The sequence below is a fragment of the Sciurus vulgaris genome (genome assembly GCF_902686455.1).
Source record: "Sciurus vulgaris genome assembly, chromosome: 5".
Lineage (NCBI taxonomy): Eukaryota > Metazoa > Chordata > Mammalia > Rodentia > Sciuridae > Sciurus > Sciurus vulgaris.
The window spans coordinates 89,178,180-89,203,757 of record NC_136465.1 but is presented as its reverse complement, the minus strand read 5'-3'; the positions used below and the strand labels follow the sequence as shown (position 1 = coordinate 89,203,757).

Genomic DNA, 25,578 nt, shown 5'->3' with positions numbered 1-25,578 from the left:
CCTTCGAGTTCAGCAAGGGAAACCACAATAATTAGTCGTGTGTTTCTGGAGCTCTCTGTGCCTACATGGGTGGCTGCCTTGAAGGAAATAATAAAACCTGGTTTGAATTATAGTTTTATAAAGCCCAAACAAATAAAACACACACTACTGGATTTATAAACATTACTGAACAAGTAGACAGTGAAATCCCCTTGTTTTTCTCTGAAACCTCTTTTATAAAAATCCCATTACATTCTTCCCGCTAAGAACACAAAAAAATAGACTCTGATGAGAAAAAGCTCCATGAGTGGAAGATCTTTTCTGAACATCTCTCTCCTTTCTTTGGGCAGCTTGTTTTTCACAAGTCTCGAGTCCAGGAGGGGAGGGCTCCCTAAGAAAGCTGGAAACCGATGTTCTCAATGCAGATTGCTCTGTGGAGATCATTGTGGCCCAGAGTGCACCCACAAGTCCTGTTTCTTCAGCAGGTCCTGCCTGACATTAGATTCCCAGGCAATGATAGGGTGCTAGGCAATGAAACTGGCTTTGTGGTCAAAGTTCAGAACACAAGAGATGAAATAAAAATCAAGAGGTGTTCTTTTAGCACAATTTCTCAAAGTTTTTAATAAGAGATTCATGTTGTGATCTCCAAGAGGGACATACGCTATGTCTCCTAGACATTCTATAACAGAACATGTGTTTTGGGGGAGTTAATGTCCTACAGAAATTAATTTATTAAAAATAGCTGACAAAGAGAGGAAAGAACAATTTAGATACCAAACTAAGTTTTCAACTTGGGCCCAGGCCAAACAAACACAGAAAACGGATTTCCTGTTTACGAATATTTGCAAAGAGTAAAGAAGTAAAAAATAAAAAGTTTAGTATAAACGACACTCATTTAACTTTGAGAGTGCTTTACTTTGGATCTGTAGTTATATCCCATATGTTAAAAGTCCCATATGTTAAAAACTTGGTCACCAGCTTGTGGTGCACTGGAAGGGAGTGGAACTATTAAGACGTGGGACTGGTGTAGGAAGTTAGGTCACTGGCTGTGTGCGCTTGAAAGGATTGGGTCCTCAGTCCCTTTCTGTTGTTGCTTCCCAACCACCATGAAATGAGCTGTTTCCTCTGTCATGTGCTCTCTGCCATGATGTACTGCCATGCCACAAGCCAAAAACCAACTAAAGTCAAGCAACCATGGACTGAAACTTCTCAAACTGTGAGCCAAACTAAACTTTTCCTCCTTTAAGTTGATTTACCTTAGGTATTTTGTCATAGAGATGAAAACTAAGACACAGAGTTTATGATCAAAGTCTAGAAAATGGAACTTGGGAAGCTTCTTTTCAGCGTCTACTTCTTAAGACTGAATATACTGATAAAATCTGGGTCTATGAACGAATGTTTTCTACTAGAAAACCAACATGTTACCAATTTATTCAAATAGTTTTCCTTGTTAACCTTAAAAGTATCATTTTACTGAAGGCATTCTTATGATTATACTTCAAACACTCAAACTGTTTTGTATTTTAAAATATTTAATGATTTAAGATCAATTATTTAAATTGAAGCTATTAATGAAGAACAATAAAAATATATTAATCAGTAAGAAAAGATCTTTCTTTCTTAGTAATAATGTTGACAAAATAATTACTCTGGCCACATTAGGCCCTCTTTTCTTAACCTCCAGAATAAGTAACCTTTTGTAATCCTGTTTCAATATGACAAAATGGTACAAACAACTGCTTCATAGCACTCAGAGAACTATTAGAGTCTAGCCATAATTTGTCATGCACTATTGGTACATTTTTAAAGTGTTAAAATCAGAGATGCAAACTGCAGATAAAATATCTTTAATATCAATGTAAAGTCCTCCTGGGAGAACAAGTAGGTAAAACACATTCCAGCCCAGTGTCAGACGATATCAGATTACCTAAAGGAATGTTTTAATTATATATTTTATGCATTCTCCATTAACAGCAGACAAAATTATTATTATTTTATAATAAAATTATTATTATTTTGTAACAACAGATTAACTGTGTGGACTTTCTATTAATAGAAAACCATTGTTTCTTTTCCTGCATATTAAATACAAATCATATCATCCTACACTTTCTTGTTCGCTGTTTCGGCAAACCCGCACCAAGCTGTGTGGATGGGTGGTAGGCATTCCTAGGAAGAAAACTGTCATTGGTTTTATTATTCAACTTTGGTTACTACCACAAAATCCTTACCTGCTACATATAACAGGTGCAGTCAGAACCTGAGGGGACAGGTCAGGGGCACTCTGAGTATAGGTTAAGGCCCTGTGAGAAGTTGGCCCTTGTTTGGCAGTTGTGTCAGCAGATTCTGGAAATTGCACTGTGGAAATTTTGCTGACAGGGCTGCTGGCTGGAGTCCCTTGGAGAGGCGAGGAGCAGGGCGATGAAAGAGGTGAAATTTTAGCAAGGGCACCTGAGAAAGAAAGTTGTTACGTCACTTAATAAATGCCTCTGAAATGCAAACGTGCAATTCTTGAGCTTCACCCCTGCTCCAGTAAACTCAAAACAGCCACGTGTACACTCAGGCCACTGAGCTGGTCTCCACATGCCACCATCTGGAGACAGGGTGTGTGGTTGGGGTGTCTCCACAGCATGAAATGAGAGTAATGAATCATAGTGAAAAATCGGTGGCAATGTTGGCGCGTCCAGCTAAAGCCTTGGTGTCCTGGAGTAACTTCAGGACAGAAGGATATTATTTTTCCTCCCATTTTTGTTTCTTGTCATGTTGACTTGAAAACAACAGTTACACTTTTCTCCTGTGTTTGCTTTCTCTTAGGCTGAGAAGCTTTTGGCGGGGACACATTTACTATTGTTTTCAACATTAAGCCTTACCTATGGCTCAGTGTGCCAGGCATCCAATTCTGAAAATAAAGGAGATAAATTTTGGGGGAAGCAATTAACCTTATTAACCAGTTTGTTTTCAGCAAACAGAAACTTTTTATGTGAAATAGTGCTTTGATCAAAATTATTCTTAAAGGAAACATTTAAAAGATGTAATGTGAACCATTTCATATCAAACAATAGGCCTGAAGTGTAGATTTCAAATGTGAGTGTCCCTGTTTTCTCTAGATTTTGAGAATTGTATAGGACACTGGCTTAGATTTGCAAGCACTAATGCTGAAGGTGGAAGAGGATGACTTTTGAAGCTGCTCTCTCTGAGCACAGAGAAGATGGTTTATGTTTAAAATTGGAAAGAAAACAAAACAAAACAAAACAAAACACCAGACAGGTACCTTCCAGAGGACTCCGTTCTTTCTGCTTTTCGTGACTTTTATGGCTGAACATCCTACTCTCGGGGGCATGAAATAAAATCGTCCGAGGTTGTTCCCTATTTCTCACTGCTCCAGGGAAATTTACAGGCACGGACTTTACATGGTGTGTGTGGTTAACTGGCAGCTGCCTTAGGACGGAGTTTGTTTCCAAGATCCAGTTCCCTCAAAAGTTTGATTTGTCACACCCAACGGTTTTCTGCTCCACTGAAAGGAATAGTAAGCTTGCTAAAGGGTTTTTGCAATTTCTTTTTATATTTCTCGTTGGCACTGTTATTTATCTATTTTGTTTTAAAAGATGAAAAATCTCAAGTGTGGGAGGCAGCCACCTCCCAGTACTCTGCGTAACATGTATTTCCATTGTTCATTCCTTATCAAACCTTTGCATTTATACTGAACAACTGAAACCACTTAAACCCAAAGAGGTTAGGAAGCCTTGCCAGGGTCACAGTACTGACAAGTAGAGAATATATAGGAAGACCAGCTATTCTGAGAGAAATGTGGTTTATTAGCCTAGCGACTACACAAAGGGGAATTAAATTCTACCATCCACTTAGCAGCATTTGTACTGACTCCTTTTTGTGACATGGTTGATGGTTTTTATTTTGATTCCTAGTTCAACTAGAAAGATTTAGCCATTTTAGCAAAGATACTGACCAGACCTTTGTGCTCAATGGACTCTTGAGTCAAAAGAAAATTCACTAAATTTTTAACACAGAATTTTCCAAAAAATAGATCATCATGTACTGCCAGTGTGTTATGAAATAATTGATGGTTGCAAATTAAAAGAAAAAGAAAAGAAAGGTTTTATATGAAAGCTACAGAATAAACTCAATTTTTAATATTCTAATATTTTATGATTAGATTTTCACATTTTAAATTTATGAAATAAAGGAAATGTATTTTACACCAAGCTCTAAATCCTTTCCCATTTTCCACTGACATATCGCATTATCAAATTCACAAATATACATACAAGTGGGCTCTGATATTTAAAAAAGTTTGAAAAAGGGTGGTCTGATTTATACTATTTGGGGGATTAAGATGGAGACTCCTGGAGAATCTTAGAAAAGCCATTAAGAAGCTAAATCCTGGTATGGCGCCGTACAAAGGTTACCAAGGTATTTGCACTGAATAAGCATCTCAATCATTTATTCGCCTACAAAGACCTATTGTAAGTCCTGTTCCAGGGATACAGTGGTAGCAAAATAAAGTCCCTGCTCTCATGGTGCTCCCAGTCTTGGGGGACACAGAAACAGCAAAAGGAAAATTAATAAATGAGAAAGAAAAGGGAAAGGATGTAATTTCAAGTTATATAAAGAAAAAGTAAGGCAGAGGGTAGAGAACAGAGACAGAAAAACGTGAAGGCAGTCTGAGAAGGCCTTCGTGGGGTGTAAAATCTAAACACAGGCCTGATGAAGAAAGGATGATATTCAGATGGGAGTGTGGGGAAAGCATATTCAGAAAGAGGGACTCACCACGGGACGGCACAGACTGGCAGCTTACACAAAGGAAGAAAGGGGCAGGGAACAAGGACACAGAGGGGCTGCTCTGTACACCTGGAGGGGGCTAGGCACGGCCCCCGGGCAAGGTTTTAATTTGCTATGTCTTAAAAATTGAAACTCCTGATAGATCCCGCTTTAGGAAGCCACTTAGTTATTTTGATAGCAAATTATGAGTTTGGGGCAGTTTTCAACCCCATGCCCCAGAATGACAGTTCAAAGCCCATGGGAACATTCTCCATTTATGTCTCAACACATGCCTTTTCAGAAGGCAATTTATGTGAATGGTGATTTTTTTCTTTGCTAATTTTTAGAAGTTGCCAGTTGATAGCCTCAGACACATACAATTCACTTTTAAATACACATTTAAAATTTCATATAACCATTAGGGTTCCTGGACCTCAGCACTTAACTAAATTTAAACCAATAAGCAGACTTTAAGACTCCTGGGATAAAATCTTAAATAAATCTGTAACAGAGGAGAACCAATTTACTTTATAGTACTTTAGTTAAGTCTTTTAAAAGCCTGAGTCTTGGCAACAACCCTAAGAAGCAAGGGTATTTTTATTTTGTAGGTGAGAAAATAAAGGTATAAAATTTACTTAAAGTTTTAAAAACCCAAGGATTAGGAATTCCATAGGAAGAATATATGTCTCCCCCTCCCCACCCTCCTAGAAAAAAGTAGATACACATCAAGTATCCCTTACCTAAAATGCTAGGACCAGAAGTGTTTTAGATTTCAAAATTTGGGAGATTTTAGAATATTTACAAAAACTTTACCAGTTGGGCCTCTCTAATTCAAAAATTCAAAATCTAAAATGCTCCAATTCAGATTGTCACATTAGGGAGGTTTAAACTGTAATTGCCGATTTTTTTTTCTTTCTAAAAAGGAATAAATAAATGATTTTAGACAGGGGAAGGGGATTCTCTCAGGAAATGGGAGGAGTAAACTCCTTTTGCAAGTCTTTGAAAACAGGTTTTCTAAGATAATTCAAATGTAATCATGTCTAAAGTTACAGGGATGACTATCATAATTCCTCAAGGTCTCATTCAATTTTATGTTGCATGTTCACACAGATTCAAGCATGAGTGCAGTGCATACTTTCAAATACATTTTTCTTCATCTTCTATATAATTTTTAGAGACTCCAGGGGAAAAAAGGCATAGCTTCCGATATGTAAATCTTTGAGGGATATAAATTTTCCTAATGTAAAATATTTTAAAATATTTTAAAACAAAATTTTAAAAATACAACAAAAAGTGTCTAAAATAGTTACTCCTTTGAATAAGTCTTTAATTCCTTGTTCTTGAGAGCATGAGAAGATGTGATCAAGACATAAGGAACTTTGGATAATCAAGGTAAGAAGATAAACAGTACTGCAGGGGAATTTTTTAAGAGAATCCATCTGTTTTGTGCTACAAAACTCTCTCAGTTTAATTGAACAAGAAAGGAACCAGTTGTCTGATAAATCCATGCCTCTTTTCCATGCCTACAGGAAAATGATCAGTCCTTAAATTTTTCCAAAACACAAATGTATCTAAAGAATAAAAAAACTCACAAAACCATGATTAAAGTTTTCTCTTATTTCAATTTTTTTTTTATAGAAAAAACTTAGTCTTCTCTACAGGTGTATAGTTACTTGTATTCATTGTAAGAGGACAAACTTGAAAGAGGCAACAACTATGGATTAGAGGAATTTGGAAAGCAGAATGACATCATGGTAGCTTCTCATTCTTGGTGATTCACAGAAGAGGAGTGAGATTGGAAATGCAAATTACATTTAAAGCTCCTGCTTTATGCTTTAATCAAAGACTCCTCTGTGATTTCATCCATTTCTTTTATATTAGTCACTGCATAATAATTGCTTGTGTTTCATCTACTTAAAATTAACATTGATTGACTGAGCTAGAGGACACACTGTTTACTTGACTTGTGCAAAGAACAGATTCATTAGGCCCCTCTGGAAACAGGTCATTTATCTTTTAGTTTGCTTGTGTTTTGCTTCATGCGTGCTTTCTCTCCTCACCTCATTGCCTGTTGCTCTTAGACTTCCTCCTCAAACTCTCTTCACACTTCATTGAATTCCACTTGCTTACACTCTTTGCCCCATGAGGGGCTTTCCCCAGCCTCTTTCCACAGAGTTCACTGAAAACCAGGTGACATCCGAGTAAACCACATCAAACACAGCATGCCTCCTGACCACCCTCAACCCAGCCATGCTGTCAATGCTGGGACATAGGGGTTTCAAATCAGAAGGACCCACCTGACCTGGGAAAATTCCCATCTGATTCCAGCTCTGATTCTTGCTGGATGTTTTTCTACCTTTAGGCAGACTTTCAGGGATTTTAAAATTGAATTCAACACACATGGGATGCAAGGTTATTGGTTAAACATGTGGCTCTGCTGTGACAGCAGTCTAAAGATACCACAATGCAAAATCCCCTCCAAAGTAGTCCTGAGGGAGATCCTTACACACTTGATGGCAAGGAAGAAGGGCGGCTCTGGCTATGCAGGGCTTTAACTTCCACATCAGTCCTGTGGCATCTTAAATGGACATTCTCTTTCCTTTCACGCAATGTACTTTCTTTCCCATCTGGGGAGCAGGACACGCGTGTGAGGCTGCTCCATCCTTTGCTCTGTTATTTTTCAGTGTCCTGCCCTAACCATGTTTTCCAGCTTCTTCCGTTCAATCACATTGGGGCTACTTAATATTTTTTCTTTTATTACCTAACTGAAGAAACAAAAGAAACCAAATCCTTTTGTTATCTGTATCAAGCAAAGAACCACAAAATCATCATTTTAAATGACATTAATTTGTTATTAATTTTTCTTCCTAATATGAAATCACTAGGACAAGAGAAAGGATTGAAGACTAAATATGTGGCCTTAGGCAAATACCCGACCATTCTCCGCCTCAGTTTCCTCCTCGGAAACCCCTTCCTATTCTACACAAGAACACAGAACACTGAAATTCACATTTCATCCTTGAATTACATGTTATTATTGTCCTGTATTTTAATTCTGTCCTTAAGAGTTTTTTAAAAAGCTACTCACAAGTCTGGAAACAATATTTATGCATAGAAGGTTTGTCTGGATTGACCCATGGATTTCAAATCACCCTTGTTGTTAGCTCTCAAACTTTCTCTCTGATATTTTTCATTGTAGAATATGTCCATCATAAATTGCATTAGTGAAAATTTGACAGGTGGCAAACTTTTTAATTTTCTCAGAATGTCTTCATATTTCTCAGGTTTGCCAGGCACACAAGGTTAAGTTGGTTATTCTTTTAGAATGCTGAAGAAAATATTCTACAGTGCTCTGATTCTATTACCAACAAGTTATCTCTAAGACTGACTATCTTTCCTGAAAGGTCACTTATCTTTTCTCCAATGTTAAGACACACACACACACACACACACACACACACACACACATTTGTCTTTGACACTGACTGCACACTTCTGACAAAACTAAAGGAGTAACTACAGAGGGTATATCCCACATACTGTGCTATCCTCAACACACCTGCCTAATCTACTAGAGCAACTCCACTCTTGAAAGTCCTATAACAAAACAGGACTTACAGGGTCTAACATAATATACAAATTTTGAACCTATTAATAACAGATGCACAAATTTCAACACAGAAACACAAGAAATATGAAAAAATGACTTTTCTGAAAGTTCTTAACTCCCTAACAATTGATTCCAAAGACACTGAAGTCAATGAAATGATAGGCAAAGAATGTAAAAGAATGATTTCAAAATGATCAATCATTTCAAATATGATAAAAAAGAAACAGCTCAATGAACTAAGGAAGAAAATGCAGTATATGAAGAGTGATTCAATACAGAAATAACACTGTGCAAAATAATCAAACATAAATCTTGGAAGTGAAAAGCTCAATAAGTCAAATAAAAACACCAATTCAAGGATCACTGATAAACTAGATCAGAAGAAAGAAAAAAACTTGGGGTTTGAAGACAAAACTGATAAAGTAACAATTACAGACAATAATAAAGAAAAAAAAAGAAATAAAGAATGGAACAAAAAAGATCAGTGGGACACCATTAAAAGATCAAAGATGTATAATTGGAAAAGAAGATTGTCTATAAGCTAAAGGCATAGAAACATACTCAAGGAAACAATAGAAGAAAAATTCCCAAATCCTGATAAAGAAATGGACATCCAGGAACAGAGGCATTTAGAACCTCAAACAGAAATTACAGCTCCATATCATATTATAGTTAAACTGCCAAAAGTACAGAACAAAGAAAGAGTGTTAAAAGGTGTAAGAGAGAAATTCCAAGTCATTCATACAGACAAACCATCAGAAAAATAGGAAATTTCTCAACAGAAACTCTAAAGGTCAGGAGGGCATGGAATCATATATGTCAAGCTCTGGAAAACAAAACAAAAAGCTGCCAACCTAGATTACTATGTTCAGCAGTTATCCTTCAGAATGAAAAAAGAAATAAAGATCTTCCAAGATAAACATAAAGGAATTTATGACCACAAAACTCACATTGCTGCAAATACTTAAGGGAATCCTACATAAAAAAGAAAAAGATAATAAAACCACAAGAACATGAGAAAGAATAAATCTCACTAGAAGAGTAGATAAGCCAAGGAAAATTAGAAAGAAATATCATTAATGCAGTAAATCATAAAACTAAGGCAAATGGGGAAAAGGAGATTATTGAAACAATAGAAAAAAAAAACAACAAAATGACAGAACTAGAACATACCTTTTAATAATAATCCTGAATATAAATGGTCTTGTGTTTCTAATAAAAAGACTCTGACTGACTGAATAGATTAAAAAATAAGAACCAACAATTTTCTGCCTGTAAGAAACTTACCTCCCTGAAAAAGACATACACAGACTGAAAGTGAAAGGATATAGAATTACATTTCAAGCCAATGAAATCTGAAAGCAAGCAGTAGTAGGTACACTTACATACAAAATAGAGTTCAAGCCAAATTCAGTCTGAAGAGGAAAAAGAGGACACTATCTATTCCTAAATGGAAAAATCATCGAAAAAAATATAAAGATTGTAAGACTATATATGTACTGAACAAAAGAGCACCCAATTTCTCTCTCTCTCTCTCTCACACACAACACACCACAAATGTTACAGGACACAAAGGGAGAGATTGGCCCCAACATAATAATAGTGGGTAACTTCAATAACTCACTTTCATAGTTTATCTAACAAAAAGTCAACAAATCACACATCAGTTATTATACTACAGGTCAAATAGATTTAACAGGACATCTACAGAATATTCCAAACAATAGTGGCAGAAGGGACATTCTTTTTGTCAGCTTTTCCCAATCAGACCACATATGACAAGTCTATATGACGAATAGAAAAATCTCGAAAATTTTTCTGGCATCTTATCAGATAATCATAGAATGAAACGAGAAATTCACAATGAGGAAAATTACAGAAAATATAAAAATACATGGAGAATATAAAACCCAATTTTAGAGTGATACAGTGATTCATGGAAGAAATTGGAGAAAATTTTAAACATTCCTAGATTCAAAAGAAAATGGAAACAACATAAGAGAGTTTGTGAGATACAGTGGAAGAAGTACCAAGAGGAAAGTGACATGAAAAAGAAAACAGAGATCTCAGATAATAACCTAAGGATACATCTCAAAGTCAGAGAAGCAAGAACAAACCAAACCCAAAATCAGCAGGACAGAAATAAGAGAGAGACTGAAAGGAAAATTCAAAGAATCAGTGAAACAGTGGGTTGATCCTGGAAAAGGTTATCAAAATTGATAAACCCTTAGCCACACTAACAAAGAGAGAGAGGACCCTAATAAGTAAAATGAGAGGTAAAAAGGGGTGTATTACAATAGATATCACTGAAATTCCCAAGATCACTAGGGGAGTCTTTGGAAAATTATATGTCAATAAACTGGAAAATCTAGAAGAAATGAAACAATTTCTAGATACATATGTCCTAGGAAAACTGAACCAAAAAGGATATTAAAACAAACAACAACAACAAAACCCTTAAATACCTCAATAATAAGTGATGAGATTAAAGCAGAATTAAAAAGTCTCCAACAAATAAAGGCTCAGGAGTGGATACATTCTCAGCTATCAAACATTTAAGTAACTCATATCAATGCTCCTCAAATCATTCCAAAAAATAAAAAACAGGAAGGAATTCTTCTAAACTCATTTTACGAAGCCAGCAGTACCCTTCCACCAAAACCTGATGAAGATACCACAAAAAAAGAAAATTAGAAAACAATATTCTTAATAAACACACATGCAAAAATCCTAAATAAGATAGTTGCAAATCAAATTAAACAATGTTAATCAAGTTGGATTCATCCCAGGGATGCAAGGTTGGTTCAACATATGCAAATCAATCAATGTAGCACTCCACATAAACAAAATCAAGCACAAAAAACATCTCAATAGATGCAGGAAACCCTTCAACAAAATCTAACAATCCTTTCTGATAAAAATTCTGAATAAACTAGGTATAGAAGAGTTATACCTCTACACAATAAGTCTATACAAGACGAACTATTGTTAACATCAAACTAAATGGGGGAAATTGAAAACATTTTCTCTAAAATCAGGAATAAGACAAGGGTGTCCACTCTTACCACTTTTTCAAATATTACTGGAAACTTCAGCAATAAGACAAGAGAAGGAAGGAAGGAAGGAGGGAGGAGGGAGGGAGGGGGAAGGAAGAAGTAGAAATAGGATAGGAGGAAGTCAAATTATGCCTGCTGGCAGATGATATGATTCTATATCTAGAAAACCCTAAAGGGTCAACAAAAAAACTCTTAGAACTGATGAACAGTCAGCAAAGTTGCAGGACATAAAAATCAACAAAAATGAGTAGGATTTTTGTACTCCAAAAATGAACTCACTGAGAAAGAAAACAACAAAAAATTCAGTTCACAACAGCTTCATAAAAGAAAAATAAATAGCTAAGAATAAATCTAACCACAGAGATGAAAGACCTCCATAAGAAAATTATAAAACACTGAAGAAAGCAATTGAGCTAGAAGATGGAAAGACCTTCCCATGTTCATGGATTGGGAGAATCAATATTGTTAAAATGACTGAACTAACCAAAGGTATCTAGAAATTTAGTGTAATCCCCATTGAAATACCAATGACAATGATACTCTTTGCAGAACTAGAAAAAAAACAATCCTAAAGTTCACATAGAAGCAGAAAAAATACAAATATTGCAATGCTACTGGCATCACAATACTTGATTTAAAATATACAACAGAGCCACATTTAAAAAACAAACCAAAAAAACCACACAGTATTGACACAGAACAATGGAACTGAATAAAGTACCTAGAAATTAACCCATGCATCCACAACATAAAATTCTCAACAAAGGTGCCAAAGACCAATGATGGAGAAAAACAGTCTCTTGAAAAATGGTGCTGGGAAAACTAGATATCCACAGAGAAGACAGAAACTAGACCCCTATCTCTCAACCTGGACAAACATTAGCTCAAATGGAACAAAGATCTTACTATAAGACCTGAAAGTTGAAATAAGAGGAATACAGGTGAGTTCAAGATATTGGAACAGGCAATGATTTCCTATGTAGAACTCCAATAGCTCAGGAAATAACATCAAGAATTGACAATTATATTTTATCAAATTAAAGACTTCTGAACAGCAAAGGAAACGATCAACAGAGTAAAAGGACAACCTACAGAATGGGAAAAACAGATAGCTATTCATCTGACAAAGGATTAATATCTAGAATATATAAAGAACTCAAAAAAGCTTAACTGCAAAACTACAAGTGGTCCAATCAAAAATAGGCACAAGTTTTGAACAGAATGCTTCTCAAAAGGCGTTCCAATGGCTAAGAAATACAGAAAAAATGTTCAAATTTCTTTCTCCATCAGGGAAATACAAATCAAAAGTACATGGAGATTCCATCTCATCCCAGTCAGAATGGCTATCATCAAGAGTAACAAAAATAATTAGGGCTGCCCTAATTATTATATTATTATTATAGTTGCAGGGTAAAAGGAACCCTCATACACTGTTGTTGGGAAAGTAAGTTGCTATACCCCACTATGGAAATCAGTAGGGAAGGGTCTCAAAAAATAAATAAAAATAGAAATACCATCTGATCCAGCAATACCACTCCTCAGTATATATCTGAAGGAATTATAAGTTGTCTTAGGATAGAGATTTCTGTAATCCATGTTTATTGCAGCACTAATCACAATAGCCAAGCTATGGAATCAGTCTAGGTGCCCATCAACAGATGAGTATCTTAAAGACAATGTGATATACATGCACAAAGGAGTATTATTCAGCTATGAAGAACAATAAAGTCACATATTTGTAGGAAAATGGATAGACTGAAGATGATAATGTCAGGCAAAATAAGGGCAGAAACAGAAACATTAATATTGCCTATTTTCCCTCATATATAGAATTGAGGTTAAAAAAAAAAAAGACACAAAGTAGCAATGAGACTACTACAGGAGAGGAAGTAGATCAGCAGGAAGGGTGAGGGAGGGAGATAATGGGGGTGGATATGATCCAAGTAAGCTATTTGCATGTATGAATACACAATGAAACCCATATTCTGTACAATTAAAATGCACTAACTTAAAAAGAAAGCACAACTCTCCAATAAATACAGGGGAATGCTTAACATGTTTAGTTGTCAGGGAAATGCCAATCAATACTTCTTTGAAATTCTATCTCACTTGAGTCAGAATGGCCATCATCAAAAGAACAAAAATAATCAACACAGGTGAGGCTATAAGGAAAAATGAACCTTTATACACTGTTAGTGGGAATGGAACTAGAACAGCCACTGTGCAAAGCAGTATGAGGAGTCCGAAAAATTAAAATGACAACTACCATGTGATAGAGCTATACCACGCCTGGGTATATACCTGACGGGAAAGAAATCCGTGTACTGATGAGGTAACTGCATGCCCATGTTTACTGCAGCACTATTTACAATAGCCAAATTATGGAATCAGCCTAGGTGCCCATCAACAGAACAGATGAGGAAAATATGGTATGCACATGCCCTGAAGTATCATTCAACTATAAAGAAGGATGAAATCACGTCATTTGCTGGAGAGTGGATGGAACTGGAGTGCATCATGTTCAGCAAAATAAGCTGGACACATCAGAACAAGTCCTGCATGTTTCTGTCACATGGAACAACAAAAACTAACATGAAAGTAGAACGGGGAACTATAAGAGAAGGGAAGGGAAAGAGAGCGGAGTTGAGGGAGAGTGCTAGTGGGAGGGGTAGATATGATTAAAAACACAATGTATGATGTATGGAAATGTCACCATCAAATTAATTAATCTATTCAATTAATATGCATTAATAAGTATAATAAAAAAGGAGTCTTTGCAAATGTGGCCAATAATTCCTATGAATAAATTAACAGTGATACAATTGTTTCAGTCTTTTACTAAAAAGAATGTTTACTCACACTTTGAATCTATTTCTGTAATTATCAGAATATCTTATTTTTATCCTGCACATTTAGTAAAATGATGATACCAAGAAAATGTAAAATAAAAATAAAATTTGGGGGAAAAAAAAAAACAAGAAAGACTAAGAATCTAGGCAGCGGCGTGAAGAATTAGGGAGGGAAGCCAGCAGAGCTTTTAGCAGTCATGAGGGTGAGGATATAAAAATTGGGAGTTTGGGGTCCCCCATGGCAGTTATAATTTGAATGTCTACTATCCAAGTAAGAGCTGCTCAAGAGAAGGTTAAGAAACTAATCAGAAGTAACTTGTGAAAGTTTTCTACAGTGCGTTAAAAACATAGGAGTTGGTTCTTCAACTCAGAAGGCTAAGGGAGAAGGATCACAAGTTCAAGGCCAACCTCAGCAACTTAGCAAGATCCTCTCTCAAAATAACAAATAAAAAAGAACTGAGGATAGAATCAGAAGTAAAGTGCCATTGGGGTTTAAGCTTCAGTACTCCACCAAATGATAATCTTTCCCCAAAATCATTTCATTTCCTACCTATAATTTTATCATTCTTAATTGTGCTATCTAAATTCCTTGTCATAGCTCAGGTATAGTAAAATACAGCAATTTCTCATCTCTCTCTCTCTCTCTCTCTCTCTCTCTCTCTCTCTCTATATATATATATATATATATATATGGCATATTCCTGAAAAGCAATTTTTTTTTAACAAACACTAAAAATAAAACTGACATTTAAAAGGTGGTGCTCTCAGAGATTATCCTTAGTGGGGATGCTGATTTCCTACTCAGCTAATAAGTTCAAGATAGGGAATCTGGTACAGCAATATTCAGGAATCTGTACAATCCCATGAAGTAGAAATTTAAATAACGAATGGGTTATTGAAACTTACAGAGTAGTTGAACCAAAGATATTTGAGTTTAGTGTATTCTCAGAATATTTTTATACTCAAAGCTTGCTCACTCCATGACCAAGCACATTTAGAGTATGAACTTCCTTGTAGGTTACTAACCTGGTCGATTTGGCTTTTTTAGCCTTTACATGGTAGCTGCAGAAACAGCATAGGATGAAGTGAAGGATCTGCTTTTGGTGAGGGTCATCATCACTGGGTTACTCCAAGAATCAGAATTAATAGTGCTGTAAAGACAGAGTTTAAACACTAATGAATAAATTACTCAACTATTGGGCAAATCTTCCCAGAATAAAACCATAATTTTCACGACAGACTTGCCAATCTGGGTAAAGGCTCAAGCTCACTGACAGAATAACTTTACTTTCAAATGACAAAACAGGTTATCTAAGCATAAGTCTCTTGCAGAAGATACATCAGTCATTCATCAAGCATACTATTTAAAGAAAGAGAAAACTTTTGTATTTATCCAATTCATATACTAGTCAATTTGTTCCTGTGTAAAAGTCTTTAATTTGCATGAATATAATTTGACAATTTAATCTTTAGCTAATCTTAGTTTTGGTGCTGTGGGGAGGATATGCCTGGTCTTTTCTGGGTGGTTTATTGGAGAACTTTGCAGTCATGGATATATGGAGATTGTTGTATAGCTGAATAATTAATGCAGTATAACTTTAAAGGGTCCATAGCCAAAGCGGTTCCCTTTGTATAATCAGCATTGTGCATGCCTTGCTTAGAATCCTGCATGTTAAATCCAAACTAGAACATGTGCTAATATGAAATAAAAGGGGTATTTAGACAATACACTAACGGTCTCAGGTCTCTCAAAGGGAAGAATGATGAGCATGTATGTGCTACTATCTGTATCCTTGATGTAGTAACTGGATAATTAGTGACATCTGGAACTTGTGTTGAGGCCAATTTGATGCACTGACACTCATAGTATATCTCATTTTCTCTTTTTATATTTGGAGAAATTTTCTTCAACTACTGATCCAAGTACTTCAACTCTTCTCTTTACTTCTAGTAATGGTAGACCATATATATCATAAATGAGATGTTTGAAATTCAGAATGAACATAAGAAAATTATCCAATACAATTAAAGAAACCATGTAAAATATTTGTTTCATGTCCTTCTTAGAAATCTCACCCTAAGTGTTTCACAAATGGTTTGAATTTTATGAATAATAAAATCGAAGAAAACCTGGGTGTGAGACAGATAACTAGCCAACTGTTTTCTTATGGTGCTAGTTTCTTTTGCTGGGTTGATTAACTGATAAGATTTACTGTGAATAAATTTCATGTAATGTATATGTAGGCTAAAAATTTTCATATCTTAGTCCATAAAATAATGAATAAATTATTACTCTTTTTATGTGGACTTTTAAAAGATAAGATCTTCTATCATTTCTAATCTCTCAATGGTGTATTATGAAGGTTAGTTCAAAAACTATTATTCTGCTTTTTTTCCAAACAAAAACATTTATGTCTTTTTAAAGTCTGAAAAGTATAATAGTATAGTAACCTTAATGTGTAGAGATGTAACAAGTCAAGATAAATAAAATCCTAGTCAATGCTATCCCATTTTAATATATAAATTTATTATAATCTTACTAAATTATATTAAATCTACATATACTATGTTTATATAAATGTATTATAGTTTACAGGCAGTTTCATACATTCTTTGTGTTCTTCTGCACAAGAGTTTTCAGCTTGTCATTGATCCTCATGTCTTGATTCTAGTTTAGATCTCATGATAAAGAAAAATGTGGATTCTGGAGCTGAAACGGCTTAGGGAAACCCTTACTTGGTTTTCTCATGCTAACACAGCAGAGGAAAATCCTCTACGTGCCTATTATGGAAGATCTCAACTCTCTTTTACAAAAGTAGATTTTTATACCTTCAGTTCTAACAATCGCAATCTTATCTATTCACAATCTATTAAAAATCTTATTAATAGCTCCTTTTTTCCCTGAGACACAAATTGGCAGATGCCAGTTTCAAGGTCAACTTGGAATAATTTAGAACATGATTTATGTCAGCATTTTCTACTTCTCAGTCTATGCTTTTAAACCACCTACTTGTATTTCTCCGTCTAGTCTGTCTCTGCAATTGTACCACAGCTCTCCTATAATGATTCCCCCCAGAGGGGATGGAGGCTCAGACAGGCTCATGGTCTCTTGGAACACACATGTGCACGTGGTCCAGATCCTTCTGACTCTCAGCTCAGTGTCCTTTCTACCAGGCTATGTTTAGAATTTCTCAGGAGGAACTTATCCAGCTGCATACCTAGAGGCATGTAAGTTGTGAACTGTTTTTAATTTTTACTTCTCACTCTCTTTTTTCTTTGGATTACTGAAGTTCTCAAAGAGTTCTACCAAAAGGTCAGATGGGGAAAGAAAGAAATAAAAAGCTCAAAGGGAAGAAAATCAGGGATAAAACTCAAATTGGTTTTGAAATTAATCAGCAGTTTGGGCAACAGTTTTCCTAGGTGAAGAGAGTTTTAATTTTGTCTTTTAACTAATGACCTAAACCAGTCGTATTTAAAAGTGGTACTATGGCAATTTACTTACATGTGATTTTCCCTTAAAGGGTTAAATCCTTTTCAAAATCAATTTCATAATGTTCATAATGGTGAAAAAAGTTGTATCATTTGCAAATTTTAAATGAGGAGTTTTTACAGGAAAGTGAAATTTAGAGTTAGTAGTTTAGAGAGTGGGAAAAAGTATACCCAAGAAGACATCTATAAATATTTTTAGGTGAAAGAGATTGAGTGGGATATGTTACTTCTTATCTCTTTTGCAAATATTTGAGTCTGTATATTTATTTTATAAGGTAGAATGATAGGATCTTTGGGAGTTAAGCTCATAACTTTTCTTGGAACCCTCTTCCTTGTGATGATTTCAATTTCAGCCCCAGTTTCATATAATTGACTTGAAGAAAAGAATGGGGGAAATGAGATTTGACAAGAAGTAACAAAGAATAACAGAAGGAAAGAAGACATTTGAGAAGGCATGTCATTCTATGGAAATGAACTACACTCTCATAGAAGACTTACTAAAATGAATTGGTAACATAAGTAATGAGATATGCTGAGGACATAATCTATTTTATTAAGCAATATTTAATTATAATACTTGGCCCTATCATTTTTTTAATATATGCTGCTATAGAAACTGAAATTGGCCAACGTTTTAGAGAAAAATATTAGCAATGACTTCTCATTTCAACCTTTAACAAATGGTCCCTGCAGGGTGTGTAACTTTCTCCCATCATGGCATTTATAAGTTTACAAAATTCCAGGTAAGAATACATAGTGAAATTACACAGATATATGAAAGAATTGTTTGAGTTTGTTTCTGATTCTATTGGTTTACTAGACCACAAACATTTATACAAAAGAAACCAATTAAACATGGTTTATCAAGAAAGCAAGGAAACTCAGCAGGCTTTAAATTCTTATTAGGTGGAAGGTTTCAATTTTTTCTGCCAATGTCAGCATGGTATTTTATTTATATTAGAGACTAAGATAAAGAAAAAGTACTATTGATATTGCTATCATATAATTCAACATATGTGGCTATTTTTCATTCATTAGATCACTGACATATATGTTTCAAAATCCTGAAATCATATGGCATATGTTCTCAGAATTATTGAATTCATATAAAGTATGCTATGTTTTTTTCTAATTAGAAAAGAACAAACACAATACTTTCCTGTAAAAGAGCTTCTTTTGGTAGATGTTTTCTTAGAAATTCTTTCTATGTCCTTAATAATATCTTTTCTTTAGCATTAGTATTTGACTTTTAAGGCATTGTTACAGTTTGAATCTTAAATTTCCCCTAAAGACCTATGCATTAAAGTCTTGATTGCCAGTCCATGAGAGGTGGTAGAAACTTTAGGAGGTACAGCCTGGTAGAAAGAAGTTAGCTCACTGGGTGTGTGTCATTGATGGGGCTATGGGGATCCAGCTCCCTTCTCCTTTTCCTTCCTGGCTACCAGGAGGTGAATAGGCCTTCTCTGCCACCTGTACTGCCATGATGAATTGTGCCAAAAGGGACCCAAAGCATCAGGACCATGGTCTGAAACCTCTGAAATTGTGAGTCAAAATAAACCTTTTCACTTAATAAGTTGATTGTTTCAGGTATTTTATCACAGTGATGAAAAACTGAACATTGACTTTGTAAAACTGGAATTAGTATACTAAATAAAGTTGCTCTACATTGAACTACTATACTGGTGGTGTAGTTCAGCAGTAAAGCATTTGCCTAGCATTCACAAGGCCCTGGGTTCAATACTAACACTGTATACACATATGCAAAAATGTTTAAATTACCAAATTTTTTAACAGATCAGTGTTCTTAGAATGGTGATCTATCTTTCTGCCTTTCCTATAGGGATAGGACAGCTGGTTTGGTGGACTAGAGGATTCTAATTCTCATTTGCAAATGTCATCCTAGTTTTCTTGTTCTTGTTTTGGCATTACCAGGGATTGAATACAGGGTAGCTTTACTGGTGAAAGACACTCTCAGATTGATTGATTGATTGATTGATTGATTGATTTATCTTTTAAAGAAAGGGTCTTGCTCAAACTTGTGATCCTCCTTCCTCAGCCTCCTAAACAGGTGAGATTATAGGTGTGCACCAGCAGTTCCAGCAGGTTAGGTGCTTTTGATGCAAGCATCTCTGTATGGATTTCAACAAAGATTAAATCTGTCCTACCTTTCACTCTTGGACTCAACCCTTTCCATTCAAGGTCATGACATCAAGGATCATCTCAGGCACTCTTTCTCCTTATACACAAAGTCACGCAACAAAGTCTAAGCCTAATTATCTGAAATTAATCCCTGTGATATTCTGGATTTAAGCTACCCAATCTTTCCACTGCCAATGCTGGTCTATAGCCAACTATAATTAGTTGTGCCACTCTTCTCTTGTAAGTTACAATTCTTTTTGGTTAAGTGCATTCTCTAAGAGACAGGAAACCAGCAGGAGCATTGACTAACCTGGGCAAAGGTGCATCATGAGGTTTGATGCTGGAACTACGGTCCCTCCGTACTGGGGCAGGCTCCAAGGTGGGTAGACCTGTGGCCGAGGTGGTGGTTGTCCAAGTTGATGAAACTCGTCTCAACAAACCAGGGGGCAAACTTCTTCTCAGGCGCTAGGAAGGAATATATATTGATTTTATTTACCAAGCACACTTGTATCACTAACTTTCATGTAATATAATAGAAGGAAATGATTTTTAATTGGAATTGAATTGAGGAAACCACAGTGGTACAATATTGCCTATATAAAATTGGGATATGCAGAAATTCAATAAAACACTTTCTGGCCCAAATGAATGAATTTTTAAATAACAACATGCTGTGGTCTTCCCTGCAATACTTTAGTTATTATGGGAAAAGTTGTTCACAAAATCACTTGTTTGGGGCATGGATTAATTAATATCACTTTACACAACAGTTTATACCCAAGTTCTGTTGATTTATTTTTTACAATCTTGATTTACAAATCACGGGAACTAAGTGTAAAAATAGACTCTTTCATAAAAAGTACCACTTCTCTATGGCAAATGTGATTGAGTAATCAGAGATACAGGTAAATCCACCAATAGCAAGGTCTCTCAATAGGAGCCCTGATAGGAACTCGCTGTTCCCTCTCTGTGCCACTGCTGCTCCTAACATCCCAAGTGGGACACGTGGTGTCATAGGCACTGAGGCCAGGGCCTGAGCTTGCCATCATGGGTACTAGCACTCTCAAGGGGGTCTCAATCTTAGAAACCAAAGTGAAGGTGTGTTCTCCATGCAACTTCAGTAACAGGCTTAATAGAAAGATCCACTTTCATTTCTGGTTAATTGCTCCTGTAAACCATCTGTGTAGCCACAGTTTACAAGGATACTCTTTGCTCTTCTGAAGAAACCAAAACTATTTTGAGAATTGAAGTAGGTAACCCATAGGGATTCAAGAACAGCTCTGACATTCAATAGTGTCCAGTGTGTCCTAAAGATGTAAATATGTATCCAAGAAGATAATTAAGGAGGAAAAACTAAACACCTTCATCTGCCAAGTTTTTTAATCACAATCTCTTTTGAGACTCAAAGGAATTGGTTAATCTTTCTCTCCATTTCTTTACTTTCATATCATGCTTTGGTGTATCTTTTTCAGAGAAATGGATGTTTGAAGGACACTCTATAAATATCCAATTGATAAAATTATAAGGATCACATTCCTGGACCAAGATACTCCACTGCAGGCTCACGGATGCTACTTGCTACCAGTTCAAGGGCATGGCTACTTGGCAACTGTGTAATAATTATGCTCCATGTACCCCAGACCACTGAAACTATGACATTTTGTCTTTAGTATAACTTGTATTTATATACCAAGGTCTGAACTAGGGACAGGATCTTGCCAGTACTATTTGCTTTTGAAAAACAGGTTATCTTAAACAGAATGAGCATCCCTTATGAGAAATGCACGGGATCCAAAAAGTGTTTCAGATTTTGGATTTTTTTTTTTTTTGTATTGTGAAATACTTGCATAGACTTTACCAGTTAAACTAAGCAATATGAAAGTCTGATGCTCCAATATGTGAAATTTTTTGAGCTCCATGTTGGTGCTCCAAAAATTTTGGATTTCAGAGCATTTTCAGGTATTCGATTTTTGGATAAGGGAGGCCCAACCTATAATTTAAAAAGAAGGATTTGTATCATTTCCTGAGTCTATATGAATCAGTATGGCATCTTTTACCTTAAATAATCTACAGTTAACTAAAACCAGTCCAAGTTTAAAACGTGTTTGAGAAATCCATAAGGGCACTTTGAAATATGTCTCACTAAGAAATTAAAGCACAAAGGAACCTCCAGTTTTACAAGGCAGTGCATTTTAAACAGAATTCACATGAGAATGCAGCAGGGACTCTTTTTGTATTCTTAATGTTATTTTGTTTGTGTTTTACTGTAATAGCCTCATTGCCTGCAACACAGCCTGGTACACAGAAGTAAACCCTGGGGCTGGGAGTGTAGCTCGGTCATACAGCACTTGCCTACCATGCATGAGGTCCTGCTTTCTATCCCCAGCATCAAAAAACAAAACAAAACAAAACAAAATTTCTTACAAGTGTAAATAAAAAGGTAACACAAAAGGCCAATTTTCTATTTGTAGAAAGTTATCATGTATTATGACAGAAGTGTTTGTGTTTAAATTTTTATTATTTTTCCCATCAGAATCAACTCACCTTCCTTCCTGCAGTAACTGATATGAATCTACAGATGGGTTTGGAGGGACTGTGAAGGAAAGCTAGGAGATGATTAAGATAGAAAGCTCAAGCCTTTAAAGGCTGCGTCGTCAGTACCTACCTTGGGAATAGCCAGCTTGTCTTTTTCAGGGCTCTCTTCAGAATCAGAGCAGGTGTAGTTTTCACTGAAGGAAACGACAGGATTCACTCTGGGCTTGTGAATGGCATGGAAGGTGAGCTGGGTGCTGAGCAGGTTGCTCACGGCCCTCAGGGACGTGCACACGTTCGGGGGCAGAGAAGGGTCTGCCAGGAGGTCAGTAATGAGGCCATGTGCCTCGCCCATCACAGCAATATCCACGGTAATACTGGTTCCTGAAGACTGAGACACCAAACCAAGAGAACAGAGTAAGAAAAGGCCTGAGGCTGGAGCACACGCAGTTAAACTGGGTTTCTTCCAACAGAAAATAAACAGACTGACTATATAAATGTCAGTACAATAAAATTCAAATCAACTTCTACTACAAACTCTGCTAAAATTTTCCCTGGCTTTCTCTCTTCCTGTGTTCATGGCACATTTAAAAATTTTTACATTTTAATTATTTTAATGTTTTAAATTTACACATAAAATTATACATATTTATGAGGTCCTATATCATATTTCAATACATGTAAACATCACATAATGTTCAAATAAGGGTTAACAGAACTATCTCTTCAAACATTTATCATTTCTTTATGATGAAAACATTCAAAATACTTTTTTCTAGAAAGCTTTCTAAAATATAGAGCATATTATCAGCATCTATAGCCACCCTGCAGTATGAGAGAACATCAGAACATCCTTCTCCTAACTGTGGCATATTTTTTAATGCTAGAACATGGGGAAGGATAGAGCAAAGTTGAAGAGATTAAAAAACACTAATTTTAGGGCTGGAGGTGTGGCTTAGTGGGAGCGTGCTCGCCTGGCATGCCTGAGGCCCAGGGTTGGATACTCAGCACCACATAAAATAAAGGTATTGTGTCCACCTACAACAAAAATATACATTTAAAAAAAAAAAAAAGAAGAAGAAACACTTGTTTTTAGTAGGCAAGAAATTTTAGAGAACTGTGAAAACCTTCATGTCAACCACTCTTCATGAAGAACCTATCATTTTACATGAACATTCTTTAAAATTTAATGTTGAAAGTATTATTATCATACCATAAATTTTAATTTTATTAATATTTTAATGTGACACATGAGCCTGGTATGGCAATTATTCAACTAATGTTAATATTAGAGTTGCCTAAAAAGCAACTCAATTTCGTGTTCAAATTCATAATCTGTCTCTCTCTTAGTGTTGGTAAGAATAAATTTCAGTTCTAGAATTCTGTGACACATGTTATATGCTGTCAAAATGACCATCAGACCAGAGACATTACTCTGTCCTCACAAAGAAAGGAAGAATACAAAAGAGAGGACAGGAATGCCTTCCTCTGCCCCGCAGGTCAGGAGAGAACCCAGGCAGGGAGAGGAGGAAGAGGAGGGGCAGTGGAAGGTGAAGGCAGGAGGGAAGATGAGGCTGAGGGCAGGGAGCAGGGCACTGTTAACACTGAAATGCTGTCTGGTATGAGCTACAAGGAACCCATATAAATTTAATTTGCATGATAATTAGTGATTAGGGGAATAGGTTCTGGAAATGGGAGGTTTTGCCTCCTAACTCTACAGCTCTCTAGCTGCATGGTCTGTCAAATTATTAACATCTCCATGCTGCAATGTCATCCACAGATTAAACAGATAAAATCATAACAGTACCACACTCAAAAGGTGATCACAAGACTTAAAAGGAATTACAATGAAAAACGCTTAATATTGTGCTTAATGGTCATGATATAAATAAAAAACGTAAATAGTAACAGTAACTCTTTAGTTTTTTTTTTTTTTTAAGAAGCTACTGGCATTTGACTATGTATTTGGAGGAAGATAAATTTTAATCATTCTCTCACAATGGACTTACGTGTCAAAGAGATTAGAGTAAAATTGTAAGATTATTAGAAAAATGAAGTATTTTCTAATATGGGAAATAAACCTTTAAAAAATAATATGAATTCATAAACTGTCAAGGAAACATCTGATCAATCTGACTATAAAAAGATCTATAAATTTACATAAGAAAACATACCATAAGAAAAGGTTTGTGAGAAAATGTTAACCACACAGAAGACAAAACACAATAAAGAGCTTATAAAAATTAATGAAAGGAAAAAAATGGAGACAACAAAGAGAAAATTTAAATAAAATGTAAATGAATACCTAAAAGTCAATTTTCCTCTCTAATAAAATGCAAATTATTATGAGAAAAGCAACTATTACTTACCTGATTGGTCAAATAATAAAAACAAACATTTATAATGGTTTGGGGAAAATGAGTAGTAAATGAAAAAACAGTCCAATTATGTTACAAAGAAAATTTTGCCAAGCCTGTCAATTTACAGTTTAAATGCCCATATCCTACAATCCAGCAAAACTCAGACATCTGTTCTAAAGAAATACTTCTGTAAATATGTAAAGACATAAAAACAAGCTCACAAAGGGTATAGCAGTGCTCTGGCAACACTAACCAAGGCTATAACCACTAAATGTAAATCCATAGAGAAAGTATGTGAACAAAGGTGTATAATAACTACTTGAAAGTTATATGTACTTTAAAAAAAAGATTTGAGTATATAGACACATAATTGATTATTTAGATAAATGTTCAATAAATATTTTTCAAGATGGGTAAAACGTATGCCATTAAAAAATGTTGAGTATGATAATGAAAATACTCAACATCCATGAAAATATCTAGTCCTATAATGATTATAAGTAATGGAAAAATGTATTCTGTAAAGCTATCATAGAGAACGTGTATTTTACAACCAGAATAACAATAATGATAATAATAACCATGAAAACTGACATTTATAGAGCACAAGGCTAAGTGGGTACTGTTATTTATTTTATTTTTATTAGTCACAAATAACTTGCCAAACTCAGCTGAAAAGTGGAAATGCTAGGGTGCACACAAACATTTTGATTAAACAGCTCAAATTCAAACCAGTATGCTGAAATAAATGCCAGATTTTTAAATCTTATGTTTCCATATATATATAG

General features: G+C 35.4%; 1 protein-coding gene across 1 annotated transcript in view; it reads right to left on the bottom strand.

Moving 5' to 3' along the window:
* PDE3A (phosphodiesterase 3A) overlaps positions 1 to 25,578 on the bottom strand; it is a 310,047-nt gene that overhangs the window by 37,252 nt on the left and 247,217 nt on the right. Inside the window, 5 exon segments of the mRNA XM_079139883.1 lie at positions 2,211 to 2,430; positions 15,297 to 15,321; positions 15,325 to 15,421; positions 20,209 to 20,363; positions 22,564 to 22,821. Coding sequence (XP_078996009.1) covers positions 2,211 to 2,430; positions 15,297 to 15,321; positions 15,325 to 15,421; positions 20,209 to 20,363; positions 22,564 to 22,821 — 755 coding nt within the window.